This window comes from Rana temporaria, chromosome 4 (genome assembly GCF_905171775.1).
Source record: "Rana temporaria chromosome 4, aRanTem1.1, whole genome shotgun sequence".
Lineage (NCBI taxonomy): Eukaryota > Metazoa > Chordata > Amphibia > Anura > Ranidae > Rana > Rana temporaria.
This window is the reverse complement of record NC_053492.1, coordinates 243,196,024-243,219,786: the sequence shown is the minus strand read 5'-3', so window position 1 is coordinate 243,219,786 and position 23,763 is coordinate 243,196,024. Positions and strand designations below refer to the sequence as shown.

General features: G+C 42.6%; 1 protein-coding gene across 1 annotated transcript in view; it reads right to left on the bottom strand.

Annotated features, from left to right (window-relative positions):
- PM20D2 (peptidase M20 domain containing 2) overlaps positions 1-15,604 on the bottom strand; it is a 37,883-nt gene extending 22,279 nt beyond the window's left edge. The window contains exons 1-2 of the mRNA XM_040350089.1: positions 15,058-15,604; positions 4,700-4,848 (exon numbers count right to left, since the gene is read on the bottom strand). Coding sequence (XP_040206023.1) covers positions 4,700-4,848; positions 15,058-15,474 — 566 coding nt within the window. The 5' untranslated portion in view covers positions 15,475-15,604. The remainder of the gene's footprint in view (positions 1-4,699; positions 4,849-15,057) is intronic.
- Positions 15,605-23,763: the final 8,159 nt, after the last annotated feature.

Sequence of the window (23,763 nt, the reverse complement as noted above, 5' to 3'; positions counted from 1 at the left end):
CTCATACCTTGGTGATGGTGTCGCTGGAGCTGTAGTGTTGAACTCCAGGAAATCGAGGCTGGGGTCATTCCTCATCTGGGACTGTTCTTCAATGAATCTGCAGAAATGAATAAATGGGGGAAAGGTGATGTCATGCACCCTTTTGTACCTTGAGACTGATGCCGCCCACTTTTCTTGCAGACTGTATGGTAGTTTCACGACAATTGGGTTCACTCCATGGGCTGTATCCAGGTAGCATAGCCCGATCAGACGAGGGTCTCTTTTGGCAAGCTCTAGTTCCATGAGCAGGTCACTCAAATCCTGAAGCTTATGGACGTCCTTAAGATTGATCTTTGGGATGTTCTGCAGTCTCTTAAATAGGGCCTTCTCTATTGCTTCTGCACTGCCGAAGGTACGTTCGAGTCTCTGCCAGGCGGCAGCGAGACCTGCTTCTGCTTGTCCCACATAGACAGTTCTGAGGCTCTTGATGCGATTTGTGGAGCTTGGACCCAGCCATGAGATCATGAGGTTGAGCTCCTTCTCTGCGTCTAGTTTGAGGTTGGCAATGGTGGCCTTGAAAGTTGCCTTCCAAGCTCTGTAGCTTTCTGCACGGTCATCAAATTTTGAGAGACTTGTGTTAATTAGCTCTCTGATCGCCATAATCCTGGCCAACTCAGACATATCTGATTTCTCACTGCTTGTTGCCACGACAACCTGTGGTGCCGCCGGGGCGTGTAGGCTTTGCGGCGTGAAAGGGTGAGATGCATCCAGGTAGAATGATGCTGCTGCAGGGTTGAGCTGTGATCTAGTCTCTGTAGATCGTGAGGACTGCTGCTTGAGCTGTGGAGGTAGGCCAGGAAACGCCTGATGGCCCTTTTTGTAGTTTCGTAATAACTGTCCTTGAGAAGGCACATCTGGGTGAACACCATCAGATTTCTCGGGTGCTGTAAGTGACACTGGCACTGTAGGTGGAGATGACTTTGAGGTTTCGGCGTTGTCAGCTTGGACGGTACTGCATACTGGGGGTGATGCAGATAATTGTTTCAGTACATAGTCGCTGGTGCGGTAAGCTGAATCTTCTACCTCCTGTGGTAGCGAGCAGACTGGATCAAGATCTTGGCTTAATGCTTGCTCAAGTAGTCTTACTTTAGCTAATGCAACTTCCTCTTCCATCTCTGATTCAAGAATCTTTATTCGAGCCTCTGCTTCTGCGTCTGCCCTCTTGGCCTCTGCTTCTGCCCTCTTGGCCTCTGATTCTGCGTCTGCCCTCTTGGCCTCTGCTTTTGCCAGAGCTTCTTTTTCAGTGAAGGAACGTCTGGCTTTGGATTGCTCTGCATTTATGCGGGCCTCTAGTAGTCTGTCGCTTAGGGTTGAGCTTCTTGAGCACGATGATCTGTATGACCGAGAGGAATGTTTGGATGAATTTGATCTGTGTGATCTAGTTTCCTGCAAATGGGAGATGCGGAGTTCCGCTTTATCTCTAGCAAGCAGCACCATGGTGTCTCTTTGAATGTCTATAGATTCTGCCTTGCTCAGTTCTGAAAGGGCTTCATCATTATTAACGTTTTTTAGAAAGGTTATATACCTTGTGAACAGTCTCTTGTATCCTTCATGAGCTGTGTTCAGCCGCCTGATGCCAACTTGTAAGCTTGAGGTATCACCAGAGGATTTAAGTCCTGACATGAGGGAGGAAACTCGCTCCCATAGCTCTTCCAGGTTATCGCATAGCTCATCTTTTGTGGTTTGATAGTTTTCCCTGACCTTTATTGTCGGTTTGAGGGAGCGTCTTGGTCGCACGACTTGGTCTGCTGGAAGTGTGGGTTCTGCTTCCTGTACTTCTTGGTGATCAGTATCAGGCTGCATTAGCTCTGTTTCATCACTGGGGAACTGTGCAAGGTCCTTTTTGTCCATTTTGATTTAAGGTGCGCTGTCTCTTTAAGAAAATAAACTTTTGAATTGGGGGCTGAAAATTGCAGTGCGGCTGCGCTGGGGCACTCTGGCAAGGTTCCTCAGGTGTTTTAAGTGATTTGCGGGGGTTTAGGTTAGAGAGGGACCCCGTGTGCGTTAACAGTTCTGCTATGCGAGCAAAGGTTGATATGGGTTATATAAAACAGCTTGATGAGTTGTGGAGGGCTTTCAGGCAACAGTAAAGATACTGTGGACATGCGGTGCTTGCCCTGAGACTTGTGGAACTTGCACTGTAGCCGGGCAGATTCGCTGCAGATGGGCCTGTTACAAGGGAGATTCCTTAGTGTGGTAACTCTGAGGGAATCTGTGACTGGGGTGTGGACATTAAGGCAGTTTTTGACTGTTCTGTTCCCACATGAAGGCGATTGAAGGTATAACTGATAATAGCTGTGTGACTTCTTACCTTCGTATCCAAGCAGTGGGGCAGACAGGACCTGCAGATGTTCAGGTTAGATGGATCCAGACTCAGACATGAAGATGAAATCAGCGTGGGTTTATTCAATCCAGATAAGACAACAAACGGTGATACAATACTGTTCTGTAGTAGTGGTATCAATGCTGACTTGTTAGAATATGTCCTGAGGCTAGCTGCTGTGGCTGCAGAGCTGCTGCTGAGCTGCTGCTAACTACTGCTGACTTCTGCTGACTTCTGCGTGGTCAAAAACTGATGCCTTCTCTCGAGCCCAAAAATGTGGAGTGTCTAGTCACACAGCCATGAGGAGATACTGAAAATGGCTGCTCCCAGTGAAGAGACCTGCCCAGCAAGAGTCCACGCCTCTGAATACAAAAAACTTTACTAACAAGAACAGGGACGTGTGGCATGCAAATTCTGGCCAGCAGATGGCAGCAGTGAAAGAAATGCATGAAAACAAACATGGAGAAATAAAAATTAAGAATGCAATGTACAAATAACTATAAGGGGAACAGCACAATAGTTTGTCGTCATTCCACGAGTGTGCGCGGTAATATGTTAGGTATCTAGTTACTCAGCAGAACATCATCTTTCACAATATATAAAAAAATTGGGCTGACTTTACTGTTTTAACTTCAGTGAAGTGTATTTTTTTCCCAAAAATTGCGTTTGAAAGTCTGCTGCGCAAATACCATGTGACATAAAATATTGCAACAACCGTTTTACTTCCTCTTTTGCTCCGTACAAAGCCTGCAAATTAAAAGCATAATGACCTACTATGCATCGCATACTAGTCAATTATGTGACACTTACCTGCAAACGAAGCTTGTGCTGTCCCCTGTGCAGGAAGCGTCCATCTTCGCCCCTCTTCCTTCCGGGGAGGCGGACTCAGTCACAGCACACGCTAGGGAAGAAATGGCACGGAGGTCCGTTTCTTCACAGCGAAATGCGCCGATGACGGCATTGACGCACTACAAGTGGAATATCTCCTAAACGGCGCAAGTTTAGGAGATATTTCCACTATCTATAGGTAAGCCTTATTCTAGACTTAATAATAAATAATGCTCTATGGACATTACCTATGATTAAGTCACGTGGCAAGTGACGATACGCGTGGGGGAGGAGCCTGCCATACGAGACCTGTCGGAAGTTCCCGAGTGAGGATCTCTACAATTCGTTACTGAGCGGCTTTCACAAAGAGGGGGGAAATCGTGAGTGTATCAGCGCAAAGCGCCTTTGATTCTGCTTTGGAGCATTACACTATTGTGTGTTTCTTTCTCTCCCTCATATATTTCACATCCTGCCGTGATTTGTGTGGAGTGGATCTGAAGTAACTGCATTGCATATTATTCAACAAGGCTGTGTGGTATCATCACACTGAAGCGGGTCTGTATTCATTTGTAGTGCTCAATAGCCATCCTAGGCTGTGTTGGTTTGATTGCACTGACATTCACTTTCTGCTGATTAAACACGCACTGTTAACCCTTCAGAGCAATATCCATTCAACTATAGGGACGGTTATTGGAAACCTTATGCAGTCGATGCTTTTTTTATTTTATCACATTTGTTTGCGGTGATAACAATACCGAGTTCACTCATCAGTATTAGCAATTTTTGTTTGTTTTTTGTTTTTGTAGTAGATATCACATTAATTAGTTGTTTTTAGCGCATATGTACATTATTTACACTTATTCTAGACTTGCCTATAGATAAAAGACAAAAAAAAAAAACGGTTTACAACCACTTAAGTAGTTAATCACACTGAGGTAAATTGAATGCAGATAAGGCACCAAGTGAGTTTAATTAGCAGCTTAATAAGCCACAGAACCTGTGTAATCAATATTTGTTTGGTTTTAAAGGGATGAGGTGGCAACCCTAATCTAGGTTTCAGAAATATTTGTTTGCATTAAAATCATTATCTGTACTGGCAGATTTAGATCTATTTTGGAAACTGATCAGCAACCTGACCCCTGTGTAGCCAGCTTTGAAAATCCATTTATAATCTTTCCTGAGAATAAATTCCATGCACCAGAAAAGAGCTGATCTCATTCACAGGAAATAGTTCAGGAAGTGTTTGCTTTGCTCCAGTTCGTAAAGCTGGGGGAATTTGAAATGCTTATGTTTCTATAAAGGGTGCTGAATATGTTCTGCATACAGAATGATGAAGGAAATTGAAAGAAAATCTAAAGCTTCAAAAACTTTAGTAGTATACTTTACAATACCACAATGAATGAGAGAAATTATTTTCAATATTTCCTTAAATGACTGCAAGATATAAGCATGCACCTTCTAAACACTTACTGGTGATGTAAGACCTATTTTTATGTATGCTTTACTCACTCATGTACGGCAACATCAGGCAGATAGGCTGCATCATCCTGGGCAGGGTGTGCCATGAACACTACGTCTACGTCTTCAAAGGCACCAGCCTTTATAAGGTCAACTTTACCTCCACCTTCTTCCTCCGCAGGAGTTCCCAATACTGTAATCTAGGGGAAAAAGGGGAAAAACATTTGGTTGCATATATATATATATATATATATATATATATATATATATATATATATATATATATATAGTAAAAAAAGTAAATACTGCGCTTCCCTAAAAATTTCTATAGTGGGCAGCCAACACAACAAAAGGATAATTGTAACAAACTGAATAAAAAAATGTGCAGCGCCTAATAACAAGAACTCTTATAACCAGAGTTCTAAAATATTAAAGTGTAGTGAACAAATTCAAACGTGTTATTGTGAATATGTGATTAACAACTCAATATAGGTGACATATATACAAATGTCCATAGAAGTGAAAAAATCCAAAAGGGGCAATCTTGTAGAATCAATGTGGAAAATTTATTTTCAAAGAAACGTGATCCTTTCAAAGCCAAATAATAAGATACCCTTACCAGATAGGGTGGACCCAAACTACACCATACGGTGGAGGGTCATACTTGCATGGGGGGGCCGATTGCCCGATCTGGTCATTGCTGTGATGATGCTCCTCGCTTCCACTGGATTGGTAGTCTCCTCGGCAGGATGCTGTATGAATCAACCTCCAGGTGACTTACTCCGCTCCAATTCAGGATGGGGACAGTGGGTGAAGCAAAACCAGCTAGTAATAGACCCAATGGACTCCAAACATGGGGGGGAACAGGAAAAAACAAGGAGAACGACTCCTCATAGCATAAAAAAGCTCAAAATGTAATTTTTAAACAGACATTAAATCCAAAAAATGTCAAATAGAAATTAAAAAATCATCATCACAACCACCACATCCAAAATAAAGATAAATGTCATCAGTACACAGTTTGCGCAGTGTGGACCAAAGTATGTGCCCGACCGGTTTCGTCTAAGAAGACTTCAACAGAGGCATACATCCTGTATCATGTATGTATCCTGCATACATCATGTACATTTTAAGCTTTGTTTTTTCCTGTTTCCCCCCATGTTTGGAGCCCATTGGGTCTATTACTAGCTGGTTTTGCTTCACCTACTGTCCCCATCCTGAATTGGAGCGGAGTGAGTCACCTGGAGGTTGATTCATACAGCATCCTGCTGAGGAGACTTCCAATCCAGTGGAAGCGAGGAGCATCATCACAGCAATGACCAGATCGGGCAATCGGCCCCCCATGCAAGTATGACCCTCCACCGTATGGTGTAGTTTGGGTCCACCCTATCTGGTAATGGTATCTTTTTATTTGGCTTTGGAAGGATCCCCTTTTTTTTTTAAATACATTTTCCACATTGATTCTACAAGATTGCCCCTTTTGGATTTTTTCACTTCTATGGACATTTGTATATATGTCACCTATATTGAGTTGTTAATCACATATTCACAATAACACGTTTGAATTTGTTTACTACACTTTAATATTTTAGAACTCTGGTTATAAGAGTTCCTGTTATTAGGCGCTGCACTTTTATTTATTCATATATATATATATATTATATATATATATATATATATATATATATATATATATATATATATATATATATATATATATATATATATATACATACTGTATTTACACTACTGTGAAAAAGTTTTAGGCAGGTGTAAAAAAATAGGTGAAACTCCTGCGCTGTGTTGGATAAATGGAAAGGGGGGCAAGGGGAATGGTAGGGTGAATGTGGGCACTGCAGCAAACAAAAAGGGTCTATCCTGTTTAGACAAAGGAAATAATGCAAAAAAAGTGGTGATGTCTGCGCTGTGAAATACTCCTAATACATGGGGAGGGGGGGAGGTGAGAGTGGGGGTGCAAATGGGTCCGTGGGACTGGGAGATAATGAGATGTACATGCACAGTAGAAGTACAACCTAAAAACAGTGATTAAATGAGTGCAGTCCTAGACAGAACTGTATTACAATTAACACAGTGAAAAATCTTCGGTGAATACACATAAACAGTCCCGGATTGAATCAGACAAAAAAGAGGAAGACCAAAGTTCCAAATAAAGCTGATAAAAAAGTGGATGGGTGAATGATCGGAAGTGGAAAATTCCAAAGCCAAATAGGTGGAGATGTGCAGCACAATCGAATCCAAAAACGTGCAACCCACACCGTTAGTGATCCTAGCAGCTTACCTCCCGGCTGTCACTCAGAGCCAAATCAGTTACCAGTGCTCCAGCCTCCCAGTAAGTGGATGTCTTCCTGTTAGATCTCAGTAATCGACCATACATATGGGGGATAAAATAAAGATACTGTAGCGTTGTCCTACTGCCACAAAGGAAGGGGGGCTCTGTAATGGGTAAGTGGATGTGAACTTACACAGTGTATAGAAAAGAGTGCCTATCTCCACGAGCGCCGAGCTCGTCACCCTAGCTTCTCACTGCCACAACTCTCTCCCTTCAGCGGCCCTTTGCTTGCCTTTATCCAGCCCTTGGGGCACTATTCTCCCACTGATATGAGACACTATTTTCTCAACTGACATAACAACGGGGCACCATTTCTCCCATTGACACCAAAAATGGGGTACTATTCCTCCCAATGATGGGGCACTATTCTTCCACCTTATTCCAAATATGGCAATGTTTACTCCCACTGATGAAAATTTACACTCCCGCTGGCCACAGTTCGGCCCCCCTAAAGTCTGAAGGACAATAAACTGGCCCTTTGTTTAGAAGGTTTGGAGACCCCTGCTCTAGGTACACTTGCACACAGTTTATGAAGGCACTCGGCAGGTAGGTTGATCCAAACATCTTGGAGAACTAACCACATATCTTCTGTGGATGTAGGCAGCTTCAAATCCTTCTCTCTCTTCATGTAATCTCAGACAGACTTGATGATGTTGAGATCAGGGATCTGTAGTGGCCAAACCATCACTTCCAGGACTCCTTGTTCTTCTTTACACGGAAGATAGTTCCTAATGACATTGGTGGTATGTTTGGGGTCGTTGTTCTGCTGCAGAACAAATTTGGGGCCAATCACATGCCTTCCTGATGGTATTGCATGATGGATAAGTATCTGCCTGTATTTGTTCAGCATTAAGGACACAATGATCCTCACCAAATCTACAACTTGCAGAAATGCAGCCCCAAACCTGCAAGAAACCTCCACCATGATTTGCTGTTGCCTGCAGACACTCATTTATGTATTGCTCTCCAGCCCTTCAGCAAACAAACTGCCCCCTTCTGCAGTCAAATATTTTGACTCATCAGTCCAGAACACCTGCTGTCATTTTTCTGCACCCCAGTCCATATGTTTCCATGCATAGTGGAGTCACTTTGCCTTGTTTGCACATCAGAGGTATGGCCTTCGTGCCTCAATTCCCCCATAAAGACCACTTACAAACAGACTACTCTGGATAGTAGATAGGTGTACCTGAGTCCTACTGGTTTCTGCCAGTTCTGTGCTGATAGCACCACTGGACATCTTCTGATGTCGAAGGGAGGTAAGCATGATGTGTCTTTCATCTGCTGCATTAAAATGTTACTAAACCCAGGACCCTGCATTCACAATATCTGGTCTCCCACAGTACACAGAACATGGAAATGCAATTAATTTAGTAAATGTAAACTGCTAAATACCTTTTCTCATCAGCAGTTAGAGCAGTCTTGTGACTTCTATCAGTGTCCAGCCAAGCACTGGTTAAAGTCTGTAGGAGGAGTTTTCTGACTGTCTTACTCTCTGACCCTGACCCTCTGTTTGGACAGTGTTGTTGGCCCTGTGCTGATCCCATGCATCCTCCCAAGAAAAAAAAACGTGTGCAGCCGGACTCCATAGACTCTGTGTTATCAGGATATTGTTAGGAGTCAGTAGACTGAGGAGGAGAGAGAAGACAGGATCAAACAGCCTTTTTACACAATGTGCAGGATTAACCCCTTAGATTCTTCAGAGAGTATAACAAGCATGTTTTACTGCATATACAGACTGATTTTACTGTTGTGGGTTTAGTAACACTTTAAGTTTCCTCGGCCAGCCTTGGCACATTTTGAAACCCCAGTCTGCTTTGAAATCTTTGTCTGGGAGATACCTTGCTGATGCAGTATAACTTCCTTGTGTCTTGTTGCTGTGCTCAGTCTTGTCTGTGACATGAAACGGTCTTCCACAACTTCTCTTTAGTAGCAGAATTTTGCTGTTCCTCACCCAGTTTCAAGCCTCCTACACAGCTGTTTCAGTTTGACTGTGCTTCAACTTAAAGGGTTTGTAAAGGAAATTTTTCTTTTTATCTTAATAGCTTCCTTTACCTTAATGCAGTGATGTCCTCATTGTTCGTTTTTGCTCTCAAGTTGCTGTAATTCTTCTCTGATCTCCACACTTCCTGGTTGTCTGTTTCCTGATAACCACAGTACTGGGAGCTTTCTCTCTGTGGTCACTAATCAAGGAAGTGTGATTACTGTGTGTCTAAAACCCCACAGCACCTCCCCTTTGGATCAGTTTCGTTTTCCAAACCATCACTGTCCTGTATTGGCTCTGTGGCTCTGTACAGCAGAGAGGCAGGAAACAACATGCAAAAACTAAACTAGAAACTACAGGTACATTATATGATTGATTTTTATCTATTTTGAATCCTTTTTAAAAGGAATCAGTAAACTATTATGTCTCTATACCCTGTAAACAATCATTTCAGCATAATTTTTTTTTTATTTACAACTCCTTTAAATATGGACAACACTACCTGCCTGGAGTTTGCATGTTCTCCATGTGCTTGTGTGGGTTTCCTCCGGGTACTCTGGTTTCTTCCCACACTCCAAAGACATGCTGTTAGGTTAATTGGATCCAGTCTAAAATTGGCCCGTGTATGTATGAATGTTAATTAGGGACTTTAGATTGTAAGCTCCTTAAAGGGGTTGTAAAGGAAAAAAACATTTTTCCTAAATAGCTTCCTTTACCTTAGTGCAGTCCTCCTTCACTTACCTCATCCTTCGATTTTGCTTTTAAATGTCCTTATTTCTTCTGAGAAATCCTCGCTTCCTGTTCTTCTGTCTGTAACTACACACCGTAAGGCAAGGTTTTCTTCCTGGTGTGGAGAAAGCCTCTTGAGGGAGGAGGGGGCGAGCAGGAGTGTCAGGACGCCCACTAACACACAGCTCCTTTCTCTATCTGCAAAGTAGAGAGCGTCCTGACACTCCTGCTCGTCCCCTCCCCCCTCAATAGGCTTTCTCCACACCAGGGAGAAAGCCTCGCATTATGGTGTGTAGTTACAGACAGAAGAACAGGAAGTGAGGATTTCTCAGAAGAAATAAGGACATTTAAAAGAAAAATCGAAGGATGAGGTAAGTGAAGGAGGACTGCACTAAGGTAAAGGTAGCTATTTAGCGGAAAAAAATAAATTTCCTTTACAACCCCTTTAAGGGTAGGGACTGATATGAATGTACAATGTATATGTAAAAGCGCTATATAAGATAGATAGATATATATATATATATATATATATATATAATCTATATATATATATATATATATATATATATATATATATATATATGAAATTGATTATCTTTTTTTTTCAATTTCTTTATTTTCAAAATGATTTTCCCCTACATTTATACAAAACATGAGAAATAACAATCGTCTTAACACAAAAAATCAAACTGATTATCATTGGTTAATCATACTCCTGACTTTGTACACTTTGAGGCTGTTTTGAAGCCAAAGTGTAGTCACACCAAATATTGATTTGATTTAGATTTTTCTTCTGTTTGCTCACTTTGCATTTTGTAAATTGATAAAAAACAAACAAATTCAAATATATATTTTTGAAAGCATTCTTACTTTACAGCATTTCTTCACACCTGCCTAAAACCTTTGCACAGTACTGTAGTTAAATCACAGGGTGATTTGGATTTCTCTTTTGTTCATTTACTTTTTTGTTCATTTATAAAAACAAAACAAACAATTAAACACTTCTAAGCCTGAAAGCATTCCTAATTTAAAATATTTTGCACAGCAATATTAATATAGCAAACAAATTTAGGATGCAAACTAAATAATGAAGGCACTTTTAGTATAGTTATCTTTGTCATGACATTGTCATAAGAGATTATTAGAGGTTGCCATTATTGAAACTCTCTACCGAGAATAGTAGTTCCTTGTCTGACATTATCGTGTTTTAAGACAAATATAGAGATAGTACTGACATTCATGTACAACATATTTGTCCAGGACTGACTGAAACATACTGATGTCAGACACAGCCAGTCATCTAACATTTTCAGGAGAACTGCAATAAACTTCTCTAATAAGGGTCACTTTAAATGCTCTCTCTCTTCTTCCAGCAACCTTCTCAAATCCCCTCCCTCGTTCCTCTCATAGCTTTGAGGCCCTGCTGGCCTGACCAGGTTCTCCTTATGCACAAACCAAAAGGAATCCCTATTCACTACAAGAAAGGCTGCAAACCTTTGGGATACAAAATAGTCTGCCTTTCTGTAGGTAGCAGTCAGATTGTGCTTGAAGGGTTTAGCTTTCAAAGTCTCTCCGGTTTAATTTAAAACAGTCATTGTCTACTCACAAGGTCTGGCCTTTAGTCTTCCAAATCCTTAAAGCAGTAGTAAAGTCTAGCACATTTTTTTCTTTTTAGGGGCCCCCTGCAAGTATATGCCATAATGTGCTAGTATGCACGGCATATTTAGCACATAATGGCAGACTTACCTGTCAAAGAAGCCCTCCAGCGCTGTGTTGTGATCAATCCCTGGCGCTTACATCTTCGCCCTGTCTTCCTTCCAGGTTCCTTGTCTTCAGCCAATTGACTGCAAAGGCGTCACATTCCACACATGTGCGCCGGAGTCACATTATTATTATACAGGATTTATATAGCGCCAACATGTTACGCAGCGCTTTACAACTTGAGGGCATACAGTACAAATACAATACACTATACAGTAGGAAGCAGAGGGCCCTGCTCCTTAGAGCATGGGTCTTCAAACTATGGCCCTATAGTTGTTCAGGAACAATTCCCATCATGCCTAGTCGTGTCTGTGAATTTCAGTGTGTTACAATGCCTCATGGGATGTGTAGTTCTACAACAGCTGGATGGCCGTAGTTTGAGGATCCCTGCCTTAGAGCTTACAATCTAAGAGGGAGGGTCAAGAGATACAAGAGGTAATAACTGTGGGGGATGTGCTGATGGAGAAAATAAATGTACAGTTGTTAGGTGGGGGCAGATAGGCTTCTCTGAAGAGAAGAGTATTCACATTGCCGAGGCACAGATCAGGGACCGTAAATGTAAACTGAGCATATATGACGGCTGACAGGCAGGAGTAAGCTTTTATGACAGAAGAGACCGACAGGGTCTTGATTCTGGGCTGTACTACAGGTACAAACAACAAATAGCATTCACATATGTACTATCGTTGCAATCATCAGGAGCAGGAAAATGTATTTGGGGTTGTTTTTGGTGGTAGGTTATGATAGGAACAAAAAATATACAGTTACATTTTTATTTATTTTTTATATCTATTTTGGGAAAGTTTTCTTTTGATAATAAATGAAAAAAAAATCAGGAGATTTCCATTACCATTTACCACCAAATGAAAGCCCAATTTCTCCTGGAAAAAAATAAGGTATAATTCACTAGGATGCACAAAGTAGTTATGATATGTACGGTTTTACTGATACGTCAAAGTTGCAAAATTGTGCTCAGACATTAACATTTGTTTGATCCTTAGGCGTGAAGGGGTTAAGATTAGTTTGAGCCTTCACTATGAAGTGGTTTAGAAATTTGCAGAGTGTACAGCCAGCTTCAGATACACTGTAGGTTGGATCTTTCGGTAAGACAATTTTCTATTATATCATGTTACTATGCATCTGTATTATTGCATTTGTGACAATGTGTTTGGGTTACTGTATTTTCAAATACTTTTTCAGTAAAACTTTACTGAAACAGAGAAAGGCTGGCATGATCTGCTCTTTTTATTCCTTCGGCTGTCAGTTGATTTTTGGCAAGGGTTATTTTGTAGATTGCACTTTGCTTTTCCACACAAGTGGCCAGGAGCCAGTAAGAGCAGGCAGCTAAACTGCAGTTTTACTGCTCCGCATTTTTCCACGTGCTCGTCCCATGTTGAAAACAATAATGCCTGTAATGGTACAAAATTTATCAAACGACATAGGACAATTTCCCACTGACGTAGCTATGGTCTGTGTCTAGACTAAAGTTTAGTTTGTGTCTGATCATGTGCAGACTTGCTCATTCGATTTTTGTAGGACAAATACTGTACTAATTAAATTAAAATCGGATGTTATGATTTTCTGTCCCTTTTGAAACCTTCATCTGAACAGTCCATATCGGCTCTCAAAAGCAGCTTACTAATGAACAGCAAATTGAACAACTGTTCCAAATATGAATAATTTTGTTCAATTTTCTAATAATGTGTACTAGGCTTTGGTGGCATAGCCTGTGGTCATGTGATCAGGATGACAACAGGTAATCAGAGTGATGACAGGTCATTGGAGTGATGACAGGTAATCAGGGTAATGACAGGTCACATAGGTGATGCCAGATGATCAGGGTGATGACAGGTAATCTGACAGGTAATCAGGGTAATAACAGGTAATCAGGGGTTATTTCAGGTGATGACAGGTAATTAGGGTTATGGCAGATCACTGTGGTGATGACAGGTGATCAGGGTGGTGACAGATAATCAGAATTATGACAGGTCACTGGGGTAATGACAGGTAATCAGGGTAATGACTGATAACTGAGGTGATGACAGGTAATCAGGGTGATGACAGGTCACTGGGGTGATGACAGATAATCAGGGTGATGACAGGTAATCAGGGTGATGACAGGTAATCAGAATAATGACAGGCAATCAGGGGTGATGACAGGCAATCAGGGGTGATGACAGGCAATCAGGGGTGATGACAGGCAATCAGGGGTGATGACAGGTGAACAGAGCGATGACAGGTGAACAGAGCGATGACAGGTGAACAGAGCGATGACAGGTGAACAGAGCGATGACAGGTGAACAGAGCGATGACAGGTGAACAGAGCGATGATGACAGGTAATCAGATTAATGACAGGTAATCAGAGTAATGACAGGTGATCAGGGTTCTGACAGGTGATCAGGGTTCTGACAGGTGATCAGGGTTCTGACAGGTGATCAGGGTTCTGACAGGTGATCAGGGTTCTGACAGGTGATCAGGGTTCTGACAGGTGATCAGGGTTCTGACAGGTGATCAGGGTTCTGACAGGTGAATGGGGTGATGACAGGATATCAGGGTGATTACAGGTGATCAGTGTGATGACAGGTAATCAAGGTTATGACAGGAGATCTAGATGATGACAGGACATCAGGGTGATAATAGGAAATCAGGGTGAAGACAGGATATCAGGGTGATGACAAGTGATCAGGGTAAGACAGGTAATTGGGGTTATGACAGGTGAATGGGGTGAAAACAGGATATCAGAATGATGACAGGTAATCAGAGTAATGACATGTAATGAGGGTTACGACAGGACATCATGGCGAGACAGGTAATCAGGGTTATGACATGTGAATGGGGTGAAGACAGGATATCAGAGTGATGACAGATAATCTGCGTTATGACAGGTGAATGGGGTGAAGGCAGGTGATCGGGGTGATGACAGGTGATCGGGGTTATGACATGTGAATGGGGTGAAGACAGCATATCAGGGGATGACAGGTAATCAGGGTGATGACAGGTAATCGGGGGTTATGACATGTGAAAGGGGTGAAGACAGCATATCAGGGTGATAACAGGTAATCGGGGGTTATGACATGTGTATGGGGTGAAGACAGGATATCAGGGTGATGACAGGTAATCGGGGGTTATGACATGTGAATGGGGTGAAGACAGGATATCAGGGGATGACAGGTAATCGGGGGTTATGACATGTGAATGGGGTGAAGACAGGATATCAGGGGATGACAGGTAATCAGGCGTCATGACATGTGAAAGGGGTGAAGACAGGATATCAGGGTGATGTTAGGTAATCGGGGTGATGACAGGTAATCGGGGGTTATGACATGTGAATGGGGTGAAGACAGGATATCAGGGTGATGTTAGGTAATCGAGGTGATGACAGGTAATCGGGGGTTATGACATGTGAATGGGGTGAAGACAGGATATCAGGGGATGACAGGTAATCGGGGTGATGACAGGTAATCGGGGTGATGACATGTGAATGGGGTGAAGACAGGATATCAGGGTGATGACAGGTAATCGGGGTGATGACATGTGAATGGGGTGAAGACAGGATATCAGGGTGATGACAGGTAATCAGAGCTCACCTTGACCTGGACTATGGACGCCACACTCTCCATAGCAGCCCTGAGCCCCAGCGCCGCGGCCGCCCCCACTTCAGCGATGAGGTTGTGCCCACAGGCATGGCCCAGCTCGGGCAGGGCGTCATACTCACACAGGAATGCCACATGCAGGCAGGCGGAGGGCCCGGAGCTCCAGTGTGCCCGGAAAGCCGTGTCCAGGTGGTAATGTTCTTGTACCTGCCACGATCTGCTGGAGAAGAATTGGGTGAGGGTCCGGTGGGCACTTTGCTCCTTATAGGCCAGCTCAGGCTCCCTCCATATATCCTGGCTCAGCTGGTACAGGTGCTCGGACTCCTTCTCTATGGTGTCGTCTGCCCGCTGCTTGCACTTCTCCAACATGTACATGTTGTCTGCCGTACACTGCTCCCTGACAGGTCCCATGTCACACTCTGCCAAGTTCACTTCAACTATGATACTCGCCCCAGGCTGCTAACAGTTAGGTGTGAGCTGTCACCCTGACATCACTCTACCAGTATCAGAAATAGCGCCCGCGGGAATCTGCCCCGAGGGACGCCGGGTGCTGTAGTCTGTACATTGGACACAGGCTGGAGGAGTCCGCTCTGAGCCAGGAGCCTGGAAACTACACTTCCCACACTGCCCTGCGCCTTGTTTTCCACAGCCCGTCCGTGTGAGGGGGACATACGAGGGGACTCAGAATAGAGATGGGATCCTCTGCTGTTTAGAATCATCACACTGAAACATGTGTACACAATTCATCGCACACTTTACCAACTTTGCTCACCTTTAATCACCTTAAAGTGTAACCCTGAGCAGAAGAAAAAATCCCAATAAACTGTACAATCGTTAAAGTGGGAGAGATTATATTTGTTGAAAAAAGTGGAGATATGCAGTATTAAACCCCAAAGACAACATTTATTATATTGTAGCATACCACTTCTCATGCCGTGTACACACGGACGTTTTTCGTGACGAGAAAAATGCCATTTTTAAATTGGTCGTGAAAAACGGTCGTGTGTAGGCTCCAGATCATTTTTGTTGACGAGAAAAATGTCCGTCAAAAATTTAGAACCTGCTCTATTTTTTCTCGTCGTTTTAAAAAACAGTCGTGTGTATGCTTTAACGAGGGGGAAAAAAACACGCATGCTCAGAAGCAAGTTGTGAGACAGGGAAATTAGTATAAGCTGCCCAAAGGGTGGCGCCATTTGAATGGAACTTCCCCTTTATAGTGCCGTCGTACGTGTTGTACGTCACCGCGCTTTGCTAGAGCATTTTTTATCACAATCATGTGTATGCAAGGCAGGCTTGAGAGGAATCACGTCGTTTTTTTCAATGACATGAATAACGGTCATGTGTACATGGCATTAGATGGGCTTTCTTCTACAATACCTTGAGAAAGTATTCATACCCCTTGACATTTTCCACATTTTGTTATGTTACAATCAAAACCGTAAATATATTTTATTGGGATTTTATGTGATAGATCCACACAGAGTGGCACATAATTGTGAAGTGGAAGGAAAACGATATATGGGTTTCAATTTTTTTACAAATAAATATGTGAAAGTGTGGCGTGCATTTGTATTCGGCCCCCTGAGTCAATACTTTGTAGAACCAACTTTCTCTGCAATAATTACAGCTGCAAATCTTTTTGGGGATGTCTCTACCAGCTTTGCACATCTAGAGAGGGACATTTTTGCCCATTCTTTTTTGAAAAATAGCTCAAGCTCTGTCAGATTAGGTGGAGAGTGTCAGTGAACAGCAATTTTCAAGTCTTGCCACAGATTCTCAATTGGATTTAGGTCTGGACTTTAACTGGGCCATTCTAACACATGAATATGCTTTGATCTAAACCATTCCATTGTAGGTCTGGCTGTATGCTTAGGATCATTGTCCTGCTGGAAGGTGAACCTCTGCCCCAGTCTCAAGTCTTTTGCAGACTCTAAGGCCCCATTCACACGGACCTGAACGGCCACTCCATGCAGTCCTATGGAGCGTCGGATGTCAGCAGAGGCATGTCCGCTGACATCCGACCCGATCCGATCCAGCAAAATCAGACGTATGGCGATACGTCCATATCCATCCATGGCGGATGTACGGACATGCCCGCGAGTGTACGTAAAGTGCCTCGCAATTACGGACATTCCCGTGCCGCGCAGCTGCAGTATGATCTGGAGGGGCGGAGCTGCCGCCCAGAGTTGTGAGGGAAGAGGCAAAACTTCCTGCGAGTTGCCAGCAAGCCAGCCCAGCATTGCCCTTTGGCACCGAGGTACCTGCCAGCCAGCCCAGCATTGCCTGTCGGCCCAGAGGTGCTCAGCATTGCCTGTCAGCAATCCCAGCGCTGCTCAGAGGTGCCGCCAGCCCAGAGCTGTTCACCAGCCACAGTCTGCATAAACGTAAGTACCGCACAGTACTGTATAGCCCCCCCTGCTATTGGCCCTGTCCCCCCCACTACCAGCCCTGGACCCACATTACAGCCCCTGACCCCCCCACTGTTATTTTCATTGTTACAGGTACCTATCCTAGTTATCAATGCATTATTCATATCAGTTATGCTTGTAAATGACTATTGCAATGCAGTGCACACATTTAGAAGTGAAAAAAGGTATTGCTTCACTTTAAGTACATTTTCGCTTTACATACATGCCCCGGTCCCATTGTGTACTTAAAAGTGGGGTATGCCTGTAATACAAAACAAACTGCAAAGAAGTTTGTCGTTCTGCTGAGTATCATGGCCAAAGATACATTTCTCCAATGATACATAAACAGCAACAAACTATCAAGTAAGCATTTTATCTCTTCCCTACGCTAACGCTAGGTTCACATCTATGCAGCGATTCCCGCACCCACAACCACCCTTAGTGAAAACGCACAGGACTGCCATTCATTCTGAATAGCACCCCCACACACAAATGTAGCGTGTTTGCAGGTGCAGGAACCGCAGGGATATCGCATGGTCAAAATGATCAAAAGATTTTCCTGCGTGGCCACTTTGTAAAAAGGCCGCATGTGCCTTTTCTGTGGGAAACACAGGCATGACAACCCATTCATGGGCTGCCCTGTCCGTGCAAAAGCGTCCGCAAAGACACTAAGGTTTGGCCTTAGTGTGAAAATGAAAAAAAAAAAAAAAGTTTTGGCGGCACATAAACTTTAACTCCTATTATTTTTGTCTTATTACTAAAGAAAAACTCCAGATTTTTCCAAAAATGCAATATCCATTTGCTGTAATTATCCTGTTTTCATGTACAAATATATCATTTTTTTAACCCATTGAAAACAACAGCGCTCGCCAACCAGTGGTCCACGATAAATTTTGGTGGTCCTGCTGCAAATTAATATTGTGGTGGATGTATGCTGCCCAGTGTTGTTCTCAATGTTTATTAATAGTTCCGGTTCCTGTGTACTCAGAGGGAGGCACCAGGAGTAGTGCAGAGAGCGGGAGGAGACATCCAATGACAGCACTGATCACAGACTGTGGGAGGGAGCACGGAGCTCGAGCACATGGCTGGATAAGGAGGTGCAATCCAATGATGAGTCTGTGGAAGGCAGCATTGTGATAGAGTGCCTGCACCTGGAAGCATAAAGTGGCACTGCGATCAGAATTATTATGTTCTGTTACATTACAATTGATGTGTTAAATCCATGAGGTTGAGGTGTGTTTTTTTTTTTAAACCGCATGTCAAAACCTGGCAATAGCCCCTGCCTGGCTCCATCCACATTGTCGCAGCCATGACCCTGTGCTTTGCGGCACAGCAAAAAAAGTAGGGCATGTTGCGTTTGCCAGGCGATCCTGCCTTCCAATCGGTGCGCTGTTGCGGTGAAAAGGGTTTTTAGTATCAAAGAGACGATTGGGAGATGACATATCGCCTCCTGCTCATCTAACGTGGGCCAAAACGATCCAACGCAGATCCCAAATCAGAAGTTATGTTCATGTGAAAGAGGCCTAAAGCCCCGTACACACGATCCAAGAAACGGATGACAGATCGCCCAGTTTTTTTTTTTGCATGCTAGTCGCATATCAAGTTTACTAAATTTTCGAAAGTTCTCATACGACAAAATAAAAAAAAAATCGAAAATGATTTCATGTGTTGTAATTAGGGTTGTCCCGATACCACTTTTTTAGGACCGAGTACAAGTACCGATACTTTTTTTTCGCCGATACCGAATACCGATACTTTTTTTTAAATGTGTCCCCAAATGCAGCCATGTCCCCCCACAAATGCAGCCATGTCCCCCCACAAATGCAGCAATGTCCCCCCACATATACAGCAATGTCCCCCCACATATGCAGCAATGTCCCCCCACATATGCAGCCATGTCCCCCATATATGCAGCCATGTCCCCCCACATATGCAACAATGTCCCCCATATATCCAGCCATGTCCCCCCTATATCCAGCCATGTCCCCCATAAATCCAGCCATGTCCCCCATAAATCCAGCCATGTCCCCCATATATCCAGCCATGTCCCCCCATACCTAGATGCCGCCGCCGCATGGTTAATCAGCGTGCGGGGAACATCACAGCTTTCATTTGAATAGCTGTAGTGTTGCCAGCTGCGCCGCGTTTAGACACTCCCCCTTGCTCGGGATTGGACAGATCCGTCCAATCCCGAGCAAGGGGGAGTGTCTATACAGGGCGCGGCGGGAAACACTACAGCTATTCAAATGAAAGCTGTGATGTTCCCTGCACGCTGTTTAACCATGCGGCGTTGTTGTGGTATGCGACGGCGGCGGCATTCGTTGCGGCAGGGGGGGGGCGAGTATCGGATGAGGCATCGGGGGCATTTGCGGGAGTACAAGTACTCCCACAAATACTCGGTATCGGTTACCCTAGTTGTAATGTATTTGTATTGTATTTTTGAATGAAAACTGTACTTATTAAACAAAAAACGTACGCTTTGGTATTTTCGTGTTTGTCCGTTTGGATAAACTGTCGGAACCTCTGTACCAACGATCGAATATTGTACGATCGATTCAAAAGCGGTATTTTTCGTCCGATTTTTGAATCGTGTGTATGGGTCGTTTTTCACCTGTAAAAAGGCATGATTGTTTATTGAAACAACTATAAATAATAAACCTTGACCAAGTATTTCACAAGACAGTGTAGGAGGAAGCCTGATACCCGAAATACCAGGAACAGAAGGGTATTCTAGGGAAGTAAACAAGAACTGCATAAGTCAGATGGATTTCAACATGTGTGTACTGACATACAATCCAGTGAGTAAAAATAACAGTAAGCTCATAACCGTACACATGCAAGTGGAATCATCAGATGTCTGTGTGGATAACAAAACAACTACCCCCATCTGTAACCTCGTCAGTCAGGATTTACATCACTGTATCATCATCACTGGGTCGTCATCTTAGTCTAATGAGAAATTGCTGACCTTGATAAGTGCCTGAAGGAATATTACCCTGGCCTTCTTGGAAGAAAGGTAGATGAAGACATGGTCAGCCGGAGTGTTGTCATCTATGGAAGAGGTAAATAATAACTTCAAGTGTTACACAATACAGTACATACTTAACCTTTTCACTGTCAGAGAAATTTTTGTGTTTTTTGAACGCATTAAAAAAAATAAATCATGCCCTAAAGATTACATAAAACCCCCAAACATTATATATTTTATGAAAGCAAACACCCTAGAGAATAAAACAGTGGTAGTTCCAATTTTTATGTAACACGTTTTTACCGCAAAAGTGTAGGACATGCAACATTTTTGTAAAAAAAACACTAAAGTGAATTTTAGGGCAAACAAACTCGCCCTATATTTTCAGTTTCTAAGAACTATATATCCCATGGTACCTTGTTGGCTGCAAGCTAAGATTCCTGTTTGGGGGCTCTAAGTAATTTTGTAGCAAAAATAAGATTTTTTACTTGTAAACAAAAAGTGTTGGAATAAGGCCTGGTCTCAGGAATAAGGTCTGACTCAGCCTCCTAATACTCCTCCTCTCAGCACCTCTGTAGTACAGAAGGCAGGCTCTGCGAAATGTGTGACACAGCAGTGCCTACTACAAGGGCATTGTGAATACGTGTCACAGAATTCAAGGAAGTAAATATGTGGGGTCCTCACAAAGTGAGTTTCTGAATTTCAAGATCATACAGATTAATAGGTGTAGGAAGAGAAGTAATTGGAATAAAATGTAGAAATTAATATATGATTTTACATTTGGGACCATAGATAAGTTTTAAAAGAAAAATACACATTTGGACGACCCACCATACATATAATGTGGCAGAGCGGCTGCTCTGTGCCAGATCACATACCTTCCAGGTCTTATATCCGCCAGCTCCCGCCAATTAGACAGTACACAGGCAGATTGCCGTTCTGCCAGAAGGGAAGGTATTGATACTGTGTTCCTGCAAAGCAGGAACATGGATCAATGCATTCACCTAGTCAAAGCACCTCCCACACAGTGAGAGAGCACTGGCTAGGCACACAGTTAACCCTTTCATTGCCCCTGATGTTAACCCCTTCCCAACCAGTGTCATTAGTACAGTGACAGTACATATTTGTTAGCACTGATCACTGTATTAGTGTCACTGGACCGTCAGGTTTCCAAATTGTCCACCGCAATATTGTAGTCCCGCCATAAGTCGCTGATCGCTGCCATTACTAGTAAAAAAAAAATATCCCATAGTTTGTAGATGCTATAACTTTTCATGCAAACCAATCTATATATGCTTATTGGGATTTTCTTAACCAAAATATGGAATAGAGTAAGGGCTAAGGGGACCCCAAAGGCCCAGAAGACCAAAAAAAAAAGAAAAGGGGACAAGGGGACTATATCGGTACTAAGTAAGAATAAAGTAAAAGGGAGAAGTAGTAGAGATAAAAGATTTATATCAGTTTATTTAACATGGTATCAAAAACAAGGGACATACATAATCATAAAATACATAAAAAACAGCAATGTAAAGCGATGGACATATTGCACAACCAACCATACAGGTCACCGAGATGGAATAGACCCTGAACACAGGGTGGTGGTGAAAATAGGGGGGTCATACAAGGCAGGATCTCAACTAGTTTCGCAACAGGGTTGCTTCATCAGGAGAATTCTAAAAATGATACATAATTGTTAGCATCACAGGCTATAAACATATGGATAAATATGTAAAAAACAATCAGGGATCAGCAAACAAGTATTCAGGTATCAACAGTATATAAAAAAGGTAATTAGGGGAAACAAATGCTGTGTGGCTTACCTATACAGAGAACAATCACTCGCTAGGGAGCCAGCAGCCAACCGTGGAGAACACTCTCCCGCGGCGACCAGGGGGGGCAACTGCTGAAGTGGGCCTGTTGTAACTGTACATAGGTATATTGTCAGTGGAGCTGAAAAAGGGGGAGAGGGGGGAAACAGAAAGCAGAGGGAACAAGGGGGGAGAGGGGGACAGAAAAGGGGAAGACGAGAAGGAAACGGGGCAGCGGGAGAAGGAAGTAGATGAAAAGGAACCAAAATATGTAGTAGGATACATATTGGCCTAAATTGATGTAGATTATTATTTTATTTTTTTATGTATTGGGTATGTTTTATAGCAGAAAATATTGGTTTGTTTTTAAAATTTTCTTTTTTGTTTATAGTGCAAACAATAAAAAATGCAGAGGTGATCAAAGACCACCAAAAGAAAGCTCTATTTGTGGGAAAAAAAGGACGTACATTTTGTTTGGGAGCCACGTCGCACGACCGTGCAATTGTCAGTTAAAGCGGCACAGTGCCGAATCGCAAAAAGTGGCCTGGTCTTTGACCAACAAAATGGTCCGGGGCTGAAGCGGTTAAAGACCAAACTTTAGAAAACATATGGCAGCCTGTTTAAAATCAAGTAGAAAACAGAAACATCCTAGGGTTGGGACATATTTTACTGGGCTGTATAAATAGCTGTGTACATCAATGTTCAAGAAAGAATCCTCTCATAACACAGTCTTGTATGTCAGATGCCACTGATGAATTATTTTTTTATTTTTTTTGCCTCACTGCTATCCTAATGTATTGAGTTCAGTACATTCTGATTACACAGACCAAGCAATTCTGCTTTACATTTATTAGCTGCATGCTTAACAAAGCGGAGCCACTGTAAATCAATGGAAACAGTTACTAATGTCACACCACATATTTCTATAATGAAATGTGAGCTGCAAAGGGAACAACGCTCATAAAAATGCCCAGTCCTATACACGCTCTCAGGTCAAACGGGTTGATTATGAGGAGGCCTCTGTTTATCTAGGAGTTATCCAAAATCCTTATGATTACATTAATTAGTGGGAATGCTTTAATAAGCATTCCCAGTATTGATATTCGTTTTTTATTATTAGTGGGAATGCTTTAATAAGCATTCCCAGTATTGATATTCGTTTTTTATTATTAGTGGGAATGCTTTAATAAGCATTCCCAGTATTGATATTCGTTTTTTATTATTCTTCTTCTTCTTAATTAGTGGGAATGCTTTAATAAGCATTCCCAGTATTGATATTCGTTTTTTATTATTAGTGGGAATGCTTTAATAAGCATTCCCAGTATTGATATTCGTTTTTTATTATTCTTAATTTTAATTTTAATTTTATTATTCCGTACGTTTTTTGGCTCTGCGTAACTTCTGCATACTTTCAGCTATTGAGACCATTCAACTATTAAAATGTTCGTCTCGTTCAGCTAACGATAGGACTTCTTCAAGTTTTTTTGTACTATTTATACTTTTTAAAATATTAAGC